Source organism: Nicotiana sylvestris, chromosome 1 (genome assembly GCF_000393655.2).
Source record: "Nicotiana sylvestris chromosome 1, ASM39365v2, whole genome shotgun sequence".
In the NCBI taxonomy this organism is placed as follows: domain Eukaryota; kingdom Viridiplantae; phylum Streptophyta; class Magnoliopsida; order Solanales; family Solanaceae; genus Nicotiana; species Nicotiana sylvestris.
Window position 1 is genome coordinate 100,963,725 of NC_091057.1, and position 11,612 is coordinate 100,975,336.

An 11,612-nucleotide genomic window follows, 5' to 3' on the forward strand; every position below is an offset into this window, starting at 1 on the left:
TTGATTTAACTAAATTTGATTTGAATGTCGAAGATTCAATTAAAAGTGTCCGACACGAGTTTGCTTTGAATGTGGTTGGTTATGAATTTGATTTAAACAAATTTCTGGACGAAGGAGATGAGGCATTCGAGGACGAAGAATTACAACGAACGTTCCGGACTATGTTAAAAATTTTATTGCCCAAATTTTATTAATGAATCTCTTTTAGTTGGATATTGTTTGACTCAAAAGATATTGAAAACTTTTTTAACAAATCAATCAAAGATGAAGAGATAAATCTTAGCTGAGAATAATAATCTCTAGAAAGAATGATAGATAAAGAGAAGACGGATCACAAGACTTCTTTTACATCTATTTTTCTCCAAACCTTTTAGAAATCTTTTCATTCACAAATAGTAATGTAGCCAATATTCGGAATTCCCCCCTTCCCTACAAGGTTATTGTCCTCTATATATATAAAGAACAAGACTCTTCTAAGCAGTAAAAGACAAATTATAAGGAATATTCTTAATGTCCTATAATGGGCCTACATTATTACAAGGGTCGTCCAGTCTCTTGTTTGTCTTAAGGTCGTCTCCCTAAGAACATCGATTCAAGGAAACCTTGTCAATTGTCGTGCTCGTCGTCGGTCGTGGTTGGTCAAATTTGGACCCATACAGTTAGTCCCTCCGCTTGTCGGGGTCGCAATTGGATGCGTCCTCGATGAGCAGACATCATGCGTTCCTATGGAGAAATTTGAGCTGTTGAGACATTATGACGCGGCCAATGGGGGACGGTCAGCATGCTTAGCAACACATCAGGTAATACACTTTACCGGGAAATGACGTGATCTTCACGTGTATCTTCATTACGCATGTTTTCGAGGCAGGAGTTGATGGCTTGATGCTTCGATTCCAGCGCTACTCTGTGACCCTCCGCTTCGGTTCTGGCGCCACCCAACCCGATAAATAGGTGAAGGGTTTGTTTTTTCGAAAGTTCTTGGCCATTTCACTCCTAATAACCTCTTTTATTCCTCTGAGCTTGCTCTCATACCTTCCTGCTTCTTCTTCTTGCGTTCTTCATTCGTAGCTTCTTCCTCCTCCTTTTTTGCATTGATACTCCTTTGAACGACATCATGTTAAGATCTCATTGTTCTCGTGAAGGGGTTCCTGAGGCCACCCCATTGTCCACGGCGCCCCCTTCAGGCGGTGAAGATACGGTGTTAGAAGAGGGTGATAGTCCCCCCACGGTGGAGGAGTTATTACCGAGACACCCCATGTCTCGGAGTGACTTCTTCAAAGACCCCCCTCCTACTCCTACCCCCGTACTTTCTGAGATGGAGCAGGTTCACCTTGACGCTCTTTGTATAAGATATAGCATCCCTGCTCACGTTGACATGATTCTGGCGGGGAGAGATTTTGTAAATGTCCACAGGCCTGGGTATTGCGCTTTCTATGAGTACCGTTTCGTGATTAGCTACACTTTTCCTCTCTTCCCCTTAGCGGAAGAGTTTTGTAGGTTCTACCAAGTTTGTCCGGCACAAATTTCACCGTATACCCTTAAGGTGCTCCTATTGTTGACCAAGTATGTGGAATTGGCGGAATGTAATGTTTTTATCCACCACCTTTTGTACCTGTTTTCTCCTAGCTTCATAGAGGCACCATGGTGCATTTGAGGCACCATGGCATGAAATGGTTGGTGGTCGGGACAAACGACCAAGCAAGTCGCAAGTTTTGGCACAAGTACTTCTTCAAAACCGAACATATTGTCTCCTACTCTGCCAGGTTTCCGGAGCGATGGAATGAGACTCGTAAGTGTCGCCACTCATTTTATTCTTCCTTCGTCTGTATTCATTATAAAGTTTCTTTTCTTCTCGTCTGCATCTATGGGACATCTGCCGCACCATATTGCGGGCATAAGGGACTGGGTAGCTCATTTGTTATCCCACGTAGCGGAAACATGTGATTGGCCTTCCTTCGTAAAGTGCTGCGACCCAAAAGTTCCAACTAGTGAGTGTTTTCCCTTTACCCCTTCATTGGTTATATATCGCCGTCCATTAATTCGACTACTTCGTGATGGTAGGTTGGGGAGCTTCCAGGTGGAGGGCGCCAGTTCCCGCATTTTGATAGGCCGTTGCCACCGCGGACATGCAATTTATTTTGAGTGAATTTGTTTGAGAAGGTCGTCCTCAACTTGCTCAATTAGAAGGCCCCTCTCGGGTCATGGTCGTGAGGGAGGAGGATTCTTCAATGCTGGCTCCCCACCTTTTGGACAAATCCTACAATGGGGATGAGCTGTTATCGAGAAAAAGGAGGAGAATGGAGCCCGGAATGGTGTGGCTGTCAATGCTGATAGAAGTAGGGCGTCGCAGATGGTACCTATGCCTATATTCATAGCCGATGTCATATTATCAGGGAGATCTCCTCACACAAAGGGGTTTTGTCTAGGATCCGTCTCCGTACACTCTGCTGAGGGCGGCACATCATCTAATGTTAGAGGCCGTTGCATCGAGTTCAAAGGCTCAGGCTCAGATGTCGACCCGGAGGAAGTCAACGAGTTTGTAGGTCGTCACACTCACATGGAGGTCAGAGCGGAGGGGTTTGATTGTCACATAGTCATCCCTCGGGACTATAACTTATTGTCAAACTGTGAGCAAGTGGCATCTGTTTTAGCTCCTCTATGTGCTGCCCCTGAAAACGAGGTGCTCAGGGAAATGAGTGACGTGGAATTGTCTCAGAACGTCGTCGGTATCGCTTTGTGGGTAAGTTCCTTTCTTTTTCTTTTTGTCGCGGGGCTTGTACGGTGATTGTCGACCTGTATTTCGTTTTAACTTCTCTTTTTCTTTTATGCTAGACCCTCATCATGGAAACTAAACGCGAGTGTCGGGAGAAGAGGAGGACGACCGTATATGGGAAGATGTCGTCCAAGTATCAATGGTATCGTGCTAAGCATCGCGCGATGGCTGATATTTATACTGAAGACCCTGAATTTCAGTTGTTTCTCAAAGGCCTCAAACAGAGGGAGGACCAACTGGAGCGCAAGGCCGAAGAGTTGAAGGAGCGGGATGGGGAGCTCATGAATGCTGTCGCCCGTAATAGTGAACTTGAGGCCTCCCTTAGGGCGAAGGAGGATGAGCTTGAGTTGAGCAGGGGGGTGATGGCCGAGAATGCCGATTTGCAGGCGAGAGTGGTCGGTTTGACCGCTGAATTGAGTGCGAAGGCGATGGAGATTGAGGGGCTTAAGGGAGAGCTGAACGTTGGTACTTATAAGCTGGCGACTGCTATTTCTGAAACGGTGTCGTTGGAGGATGCCCTCCGTATTTGTAGGTCGAAGATAACTGGAGAGAGGGAGGCCTTTAATCTTAAGGCCGCTGGACTTGGAGGGTGTGTTAAAGAGTTGGAGGTGGAGTTATCTGTATTGAATGGGCAAGTGGCCTCGCTGAGAGCGGAGGATGCAACTCAACATTCTCAACCTTCCACATCCCATGCTTCAACTGATCCGGTCGTTCCTCGTCACTTATATGAGTTGTGGGTTCTTGCTGAGGTCCGACTTGACGTGTACAAAGATTTCCACACCAAGGGGAGGGCAACTGAGGTGGAGCTTCAAACCGTGTATAACGAAACTCGTGCAGCTTGTGAGGCATGTGGGTACGACCCTCATACTCCTGATGGAGATGATATCAACTCGGATGAGGCGAACCGTCTTGCTTCGGACTCTTGGTATGAAGAAGCTTACCCTACCGGGGATGATGTGTAATATTATGATTTATTTTTGCTTTGGGGATTTTGTGGGAAGGGGCATGCTTGAGCCCATTTTGTAAGGGTCAGTGTAAGTTATTTTGATGAAATGTAGGTTTTATTTTGTCGATGGGTTATTCCTCTTTGTAATTTCTATGGAATCCGAGATACCTGTCGAGCTATTGAGTCGATTTATCTTTTGGGTGTGGTTGATTTCTCTTTTTTTTATGGCCTTGACCATTGGGATGTTTCTCCGTACTTTTGTCGGAGTAGGATCCTATCGTGGTTCGAAGAAGGTCGAACCCACATTTTGTCGATGGCCTTGGCCATTGGGATGTTGCCTCGAGCTGTCGTCGAAGTAGGATCCCGTCGTGGTTCGAGCGAGTTTGTACCCGCATTTTATCGATGGCCTTGGCCATTGGGATGTTGCCTCGAGCTGTCGTTGAAGTAGGATCTCGTCGTGGTTCGAGCGAGGTCGAACCCACATTTTATCGATGGCCTTGGCCATTGAGATGATGCTTCAAACTCTCATCGAAGTAGTATCCTGTCGTAGTTCGAATGAGGTCGAACTCATGCTTCGTCGATGGCCTTGGACATTGGGATGTTGCTTCGAACTGTCGTCGAAGTAGGATCCCATCGTGGTTCGAACGAGGTCGAACTCATGTTTTAGTCGATGGCCTTGGCCATTGGGATGTCGCTTCGAACTGTCGTCAAAGTAGTATCCCGTCGTAGTTCGAACGAGGTTAAACTCATGCTTCATCGATGGCCTTGGCCATTTGGATGTTGCTTTGAACTGTCGTCGAAGTAGGATCCCATCGTGGTTCGAATAAGGTCGAACTCATGTTTTAATCGATGGCCTTGGCCATTGGGATGTTGCTTCGAACTGTCGTCGAAGTAGGATCCCATCGTGGTTCGAACGAGGTCGAACTCATGTTTTAGTCGATGTCCTTGGCCATTAGGATGTCGCTTCGAACTGTCGTCGAAGTAGTATCCCGTCGTAGTTCGAACGAGGTCGAACTCATGCTTCGTTGATGGCCTTGGCCATTGGGATGTTTCTTCGAACTGTCATCGAAGTAGGATCCCATCGTGGTTCGAACGAGATCGAACTCATGTTTTGTCGATGGCCTTGGACATTGGGATGCTTCTTCAAACTGTCGTCGAAATAGGATCCCATCGTGGTTCGAACAAGGTCGAACTCATGTTTTAGTCGATGACCTTAGCCATTGGGATGTCGCTTCGAACTGTAGTCGAAGTAGGATCCCATCATGGTTCGAACGAGGTCAAACTCATGTTTTAGTTGATGGCCTTGGCCATTCCATGTTGGAGGTATTATCGTATTCCCGTAGGAAGGCACATGTCGACTTCATCCATGCAATGGAGATTCGATTATATTCTCATAAGAATCACATGTACATAAAATGGAGATTTGATTACATTCTTGTAGGGGTCATATGCCAACTCTGTACATAATATAGAGATTTGATTATCTATATCCAGTCCCTTCATTACTCTGTACTGGAGATCATGTCGATGGACGGGGTAATGAACAATACTTCGAACCTCGAGACGTCGCCCTTGTCGCTTCATTAACAACCTCACCAAGAAACCCGATTGGGACAAAACCTAGGTGAGGGAAAAAGAGTACGACTTAGGTGGCGCTTCATCTCAGAAGTGGAAGTATTTGAGGTAGGTGACATTCTAGTTGTTTTGGAGTAGTTTTCCCTCCATTGTCTCTAAATGGAATGCTCCTTTGTTTGCTGCGGCCATGATTTTGTACGGTACATCCCAGTTTGTTCATAGTTTTCCCTCATTAAGGTCTTTTGCGGCTTGTGTTTTAGCCTTGAGGACATAGTCTCCGACTTTGAGTGGGCGCACTTTGGCTTTCTTGTTATAGTATCTTTCTATTTGTTGCTTCTAGGCCACCATTCTTACGTAGGCCATGTCTCTACGTTCTTCGACTTCATCCAGATCTTGTAGTCTACTTTTGTCGTGGCTCGGTCCGCTTTCGTTGGAGTATCTCAAACTAAGCTCTCCGACCTCGATGGGTATAACTGCGTCAGTCCCGTAGACCAGTGAATATGGCGTCTCACCTGTGCTGGTTTTTGGCATAGTGCGGTATGCGCATAATACTTCTGGTAGTAGTTCCGGCCATAGGCCTTTAGCATCTTCGAGCTTCTTTTTCAATATATTTAGTATTACTTTAATACTTCTGGTAGTAGTTCAATATATGATGTGCCATTTTTCGAAAAACTTGGTCATTTTCTTTCCGACGAACTGAGGTCTGTTGTCGCAACTGATTTCTATGGGGATGCCAAAATGGCATATTATGTTTTTCCATATGAACGTGATGACCTCTTACTTACGTATCTGAGTATATGCACCTGCTTCCACCTATTTAGAAAAGTAATCAGTTAAAACCAAAAGGAAACGTACCTTACCTCGTCCTACTGGAAGGGGACCGACTATGCTCATCCCCCACTTTATGAATGGCCATGGTGAAGTGACTGAATGAAGGAGTTCCCCTGCTTGATGTATCATAGGGGCGTACTTCTGACACTATTCACATCTCCTGACATAGTCTGTGATTTCTTGTTTCATGGTGGGCCAGTAGTATCCGGCGCGGATGAGGCATCGGACGAGGGCGCAATTTCCTGTGTGGGCGCCACAGTGCCCTTCGTGTACTTCTTCCAGTACTCGCTTGTTTGATTTGGACCAAGACACTTGGCTAGGGGGCCGCTGAACGTTCTTTTGTAGAGATCGCCATTTATGAGACTGTATCTGGTTGCCTGTACCCGGAGCTTTTTGGCTTCTTTCTTATCTTGAGGGAGCGTTCCATCCTGCAAATATGCTATGAGGCAGTTGCGCCAGTCCCAAGTTAGGTTTACATAATGTACCTCGACGTGTCTATTGCGGAATGGAGAAGGGTGACCACGTTTTCCCTGTTGATATTTTTGGTGGCCGCCGCTAGTTTGACGAGGCTGTCTACTTCGATATTCTGTGCCCTGGGTATTTGATCGAGGAGGCATTCATCAAATTCTGGTAGCAATTTGTAAATTTCTGACTGGTAATTTGTAGTCTTTGTTCTTTGATTTGGAAAGTCCCAGTGACTTAGTCACCATGAGTTGAGAGTCGTAATAGAGGATAAGTCGTCGAGCGCCATATTTGAGGGCTAACTTCAAACCTGCAATCACAACTTCATACTCGGCCTCGTTGTTAGTCATCTCGGGGCATCGTATGGACTGGCGAATTACTTCGCCTATAGGGATTTCGAGGAAGAGTCCCAGTCCCGATCTTGAGGCATTAGAGGCACCGTCAGTGTAGAGGACCTAGAGGTCGGTATGTGTGGAAGCGTGGAGCGCTTCCTGTTCTACTTCAGGCAATATTTCCGTGCTGAAATCAGCGACGAAATCGGCGAGCACTTATGACTTAATGGTAGTACGCGGTTGGTACGTTATATCATGCTCGCTTAGTTCTATGGTCCACTTGACCAGTCTACCCGATAGTTCGGGTTTGTGTAGGATACCTCTTAGGGGAAAGGTTGTCACCACCTTTATGGGGTGACATTAAAAATACGATCTAAGCTTTCGTGAAGCTATGACTAATGACAAAGCTAGTTTTTCAAGGTGAGGGTACCTTGTTTCGGCATCGATTAAGGTTTTGCTGATATAGTAAATCGGAGATTGCGTACATTTATTTTCACGGACCAAGACTGTGCTTACCGCGACTATGAACACTACTAGATACACAAGTAGACATTCACCTAGGTCTGCCTTGATGAGTAGTGGTGGCGACGATAGATACGCTTTCAGTTTTCTCAGGGCGTCGACGCATTCTTCATTCCATTGCAGTCTGTGGTCTTTCCTTAGCACATTGAAGAACTTGTGACATCTATCGGAGGATCGTGAAATGAACCTCGACAGGGCGGCTATTCGTCTTGTTAATTTTTGCACCTGCCTTTTGCTGGTCAGTATCTCCGGTATTGCATCGATGGCCCTAATTTGATTTGGGTTGACCTCGATACCCCTTTGTGACACTAGGAAACCAAGGAACTTTCCTGAAGTTACGCCGAAGGCACATTTTTCGGTATTCAGTTTCATCCCGTATTGCCTTAATATCTCGAAGGCTTTCTTCAGATGGCCGATGTGATCCTCTTTCTTTGTCGACTTGACTAGTATGTCGTTGATGTAAACCTCCATGGTCTTACCGAGCTGTTCTTTGAACATCTTGGTAACTAATCTTTGATACGTAGCCCCTGCGTTCTTGAGCTCGAACGACATTAGCTTATAACAGTATGTTCCTCGGTGAGTGATGAAAGTTATCTTTTCTTGATCCTCTTCAGCCATTAGAATTTGGTTATAACTGGAGTAGACATTCAAGAAGCTCAGCAGTTCGTGCCCCACTGTTGCATCGATGAGCTGGTCGATGTGGGGTAACGGAAAGGAGTCCTTTGGGAATGCTTTGTTTAGATTGGTGAAGTCGACACACATCCGCCATTTCCCGTTCTTCTTTTTGACTATGACCACATTGGAGACCCATTGAGGGTATTTCGACTCTCTGATGGAACCGTTAGCGAGTAATTTATCAACCTCCTCACTGACTGCCTCATTGATGGAGGCATTGAACTTTCTCCTCATTTGCCGTACTGGCGGGTAAAGCGGATCGACATTCAGTCTGTGTGTGGCGATATCCCTTGGGATTCCTAGCATATCTGAGTGGGAAAAGGCAAACAAATCGGCGTTGTTAGTTAAAAACTCACGATATTTACCTGGTTCCGAGAGGTAGTTTCCAACATAAGCCTTTTTTGTGCTATTAGTGTTGTCTAGTTGGACGAGATCGAGATCTTCTACGGTTACCTTGCAAGCTTCTACGATGTCCGAGTCTTTGATGACCTCTACTTGTACGTCGGGTTTGGTTCCCGACATGGCTGATTGCTATGCCTCTGCACTTGCCCCTTTTAGTTGTTTGGTGTGTGTGTAATCTTGGGCGATCCGATAGCATTCTTGGACGGTGTGTGGCTCGCCTCGGATGCTGAATACCCCCATTGGGTGGGAAATATGATTACTTGATAGAAACTTGATGGGACGGCTCGCATGTCGTGTATCCATGGGCGTCCTATGATGGCGTTGTAGGCTGTTTCCTGATTCATGACATGGAATGTCGTTTCCAGGGTGACCCCTCATGCCATGACGAGTAGCACTATTTCCCCAGATGTTCGCTCCACTGCATTATTAAAACCCATTAGTATTATGCAACATGGTATTATTTTATCCTCGAGCCACATCTGCATGAGAACTCGTGGGTAAACAATACACGCGTCGCTTCCGTTATCCACCATTATTCTTTTTACATCGGTATCCGCGATGCGTAAAGTTATAGCCAAAGAATCATAGTGAGGGAAAGACAAATTGTTGGTATCTGACTTATCGAAAATGATAACGTCTTCGAGGCCGTCATAGCGTTCGTGGGCAACTGTCCGTTTGAGTTTATGCGTGGTGGTGAATTTCACATGGTTGATTACTGTGTCGTCGCTGCCGCCAATGATCATTTGTATGGTACGAGCTGGTGATGGTGATTTTGGAAGTCCTTGAGGTTGATCGCGCCCTCGAGCGAAATTGGCCCGTCCTCTGTCGCTCAGCAGCTCTTTCAGGTATCCTTGGTTTAACATTCTTACTATTTCTTGTCGCACACCTATACAGTCTTCGGTCTTGTGTCCTCTTTCCTGGTGGAATTCACACAGGACGTTTGACCTCCTTGTGCTCGGACCCGACTTCATCTTTTGCGGCCACTGCACCTTCGTGCCGAGCTTTTCCAGTGCGTACACTATTTCTGAAGGAGAAACACAAAAATTATGAGCGGATAACAATAGAGGCATATCTCTTTCGTTTCGGAGGGGTGCGGTGTGTCGAGGCGCGACATCTGCATGTCATGGAAGAGGCAGATTGGATGTTCGGATATAAGGCTGGTGCCTTTCTCGATTGAAACGTGGTAGTTGATCCCTTCGCCTGTCGTTGCGACGATCTCTCCTTCTCTCGGTTTGGACTGATGTTAATCGCTGAAGCGGGCCATTCAAGTCATCCTCGTCTGCCCTCACTTCGGCACAATAGGCATTGTGTATCTCTTCCCACGTTGTAGGGGGTACTTCATGAGTCTACTGATTAGCTTTTTGGTTGTTTTTAACCCGTCTCTGCTTAGCCCATTTTGAAAGGCAGCTATTGCCATCCCTTCTGACACGTTTGGTAGGCTCATCCTTACCTTGTTGAATCGGGCTAGAAAATCCCGAAATCCCTTACCCGTCGTTTGCCTGACGGCGAAGATATCATTGACCCTAGCCTCGGCCTTTTTCGCTCCCGCGTAAGCGTTAACGAACTTATCTGCCATATCTTCGAATGTTAATATCGATCGTGCTGGTAGTTGGAAATACTATGTCAACGCTTCTCCTGTCAGAGTTTTGCCGAACTTTTTCAGTAGCACAAACGGTACTTGTTCTTTTGATAGATCGTTACCTTTTACTGCGGTAACGTAATGGATTAAGTGATCCTCTAGGTCCATGGTACCATCATATATTTTCAAATATGGTGGCATTTGAAGGTCTTTGGAATAGATTGGGGAGCTGCCCCTTCCCTATATGGCTGTTCGACGAATCGAACCACATAGCATTTTGGTAACAACTTCAGAACACCTGGTATTTTATCAACCCTCTCCTGATGTTTCTTCATTTGGTTGCGGAGTGTTTTGTTCTCATTTTTCATCTCTTCCATTTTCTTTAAGATGACCGTAAGTGCATCGTTGCCTGTATCGGCAACAGTACGAGTGTTACCCATTCGCATAGTGCTTGGCTCATCGGCGACAACTGCGGTTTCTGCGGGTAATGTGTCTTCGATATCTCCCTGAACGGGTTTCTCGAGCATGCTGCTCAAGGTGTTTGTTAGCCATTCTTCTAATAGCTTTTTCACGGCCGATGGTGTTTCTCCTGCTGTGGATGTTGAGGTTTCCCTCTCGCGTGACACCGTTACACCTTCGTGCGAATGAGGTGAGATTTCTCCTTCAGGTGTAGCACTTGGTGTTGCGTTTTCGTTATCTTCCCCACTGGCATCATTGAGGGAATTTAGGAGGTTGTTCGTGACACCAACTATTGCCTTTAGCTTTGCTTCTCCCTTTCTTGCCATTGTTGGCCTTTGTGGAGCTAAAGAGAGGTGGTTATTTCTTTCAAGAATCTAGATGAAAGCTACGATTTCAGCTATAGAAATCCCCACAGACGGCGCTAAATTGTTTGACTCAAAAGATATTGAAACTTTTTGGAACAAATCAATCAAAGATGAAGGGATAAATCTTAGATGAGAATAATAATCTCTAGAAAGAATGATAGATAAAGAGAAGACAGATCACAAGACTTCTTTTACGATCTACTTTTCTCCAAACCTTTTAGAAATCTTTTCATTCACGAATAGTAATGTAGCCAACATTCGGAATCCCCCCTTCCCCTTATATGGTTATTGTCCTCTATATATATAAAGAAGAGACTCTTCTAAGCCGTAAAAGACAAATTACAAAAGAATATTCCTAATGTCCCCTAATGAGCCTACATTATTACAAGGGTCGTCCAGTCTTTTGTTTGTCTTAAGGTCGTCTCCCTCATGACATCGATTCAAGGAAACTCCGTCACTCGTCGTGCTCGTTGTCGGTCGTGGTTGGTCAAATTTGAACCCATGGAGATATAGCAATGTATCTCTTTTAGTTGTTCTTTAGCATAAAGTCGTTATTATGATGAGGGACGAATATGAATACATTCAATTTGATATAAAAAGCTAATATAATGCTCATTTCATATTTCTCGTTGTTTCAATTTTTTGAAACTCTGATGTGTGGAATGAGGTACTGCAAAATCCAACCCTTCAA

General features: G+C 45.4%; 1 protein-coding gene across 1 annotated transcript; it reads right to left on the reverse strand.

The window, feature by feature from the left end:
- Positions 1–8,892: 8,892 nt before the first annotated feature.
- LOC104211167 (uncharacterized) lies at positions 8,893–10,094 on the reverse strand. Its single transcript, XM_009760174.2, has 2 exons — positions 10,007–10,094; positions 8,893–9,542 (listed from the first exon to the last, which is right to left on the reverse strand). Exons 1-2 carry the CDS (start codon positions 10,092–10,094, stop codon positions 8,893–8,895), a joined length of 738 nt encoding a protein of 245 aa, XP_009758476.2.
- Positions 10,095–11,612: the final 1,518 nt, after the last annotated feature.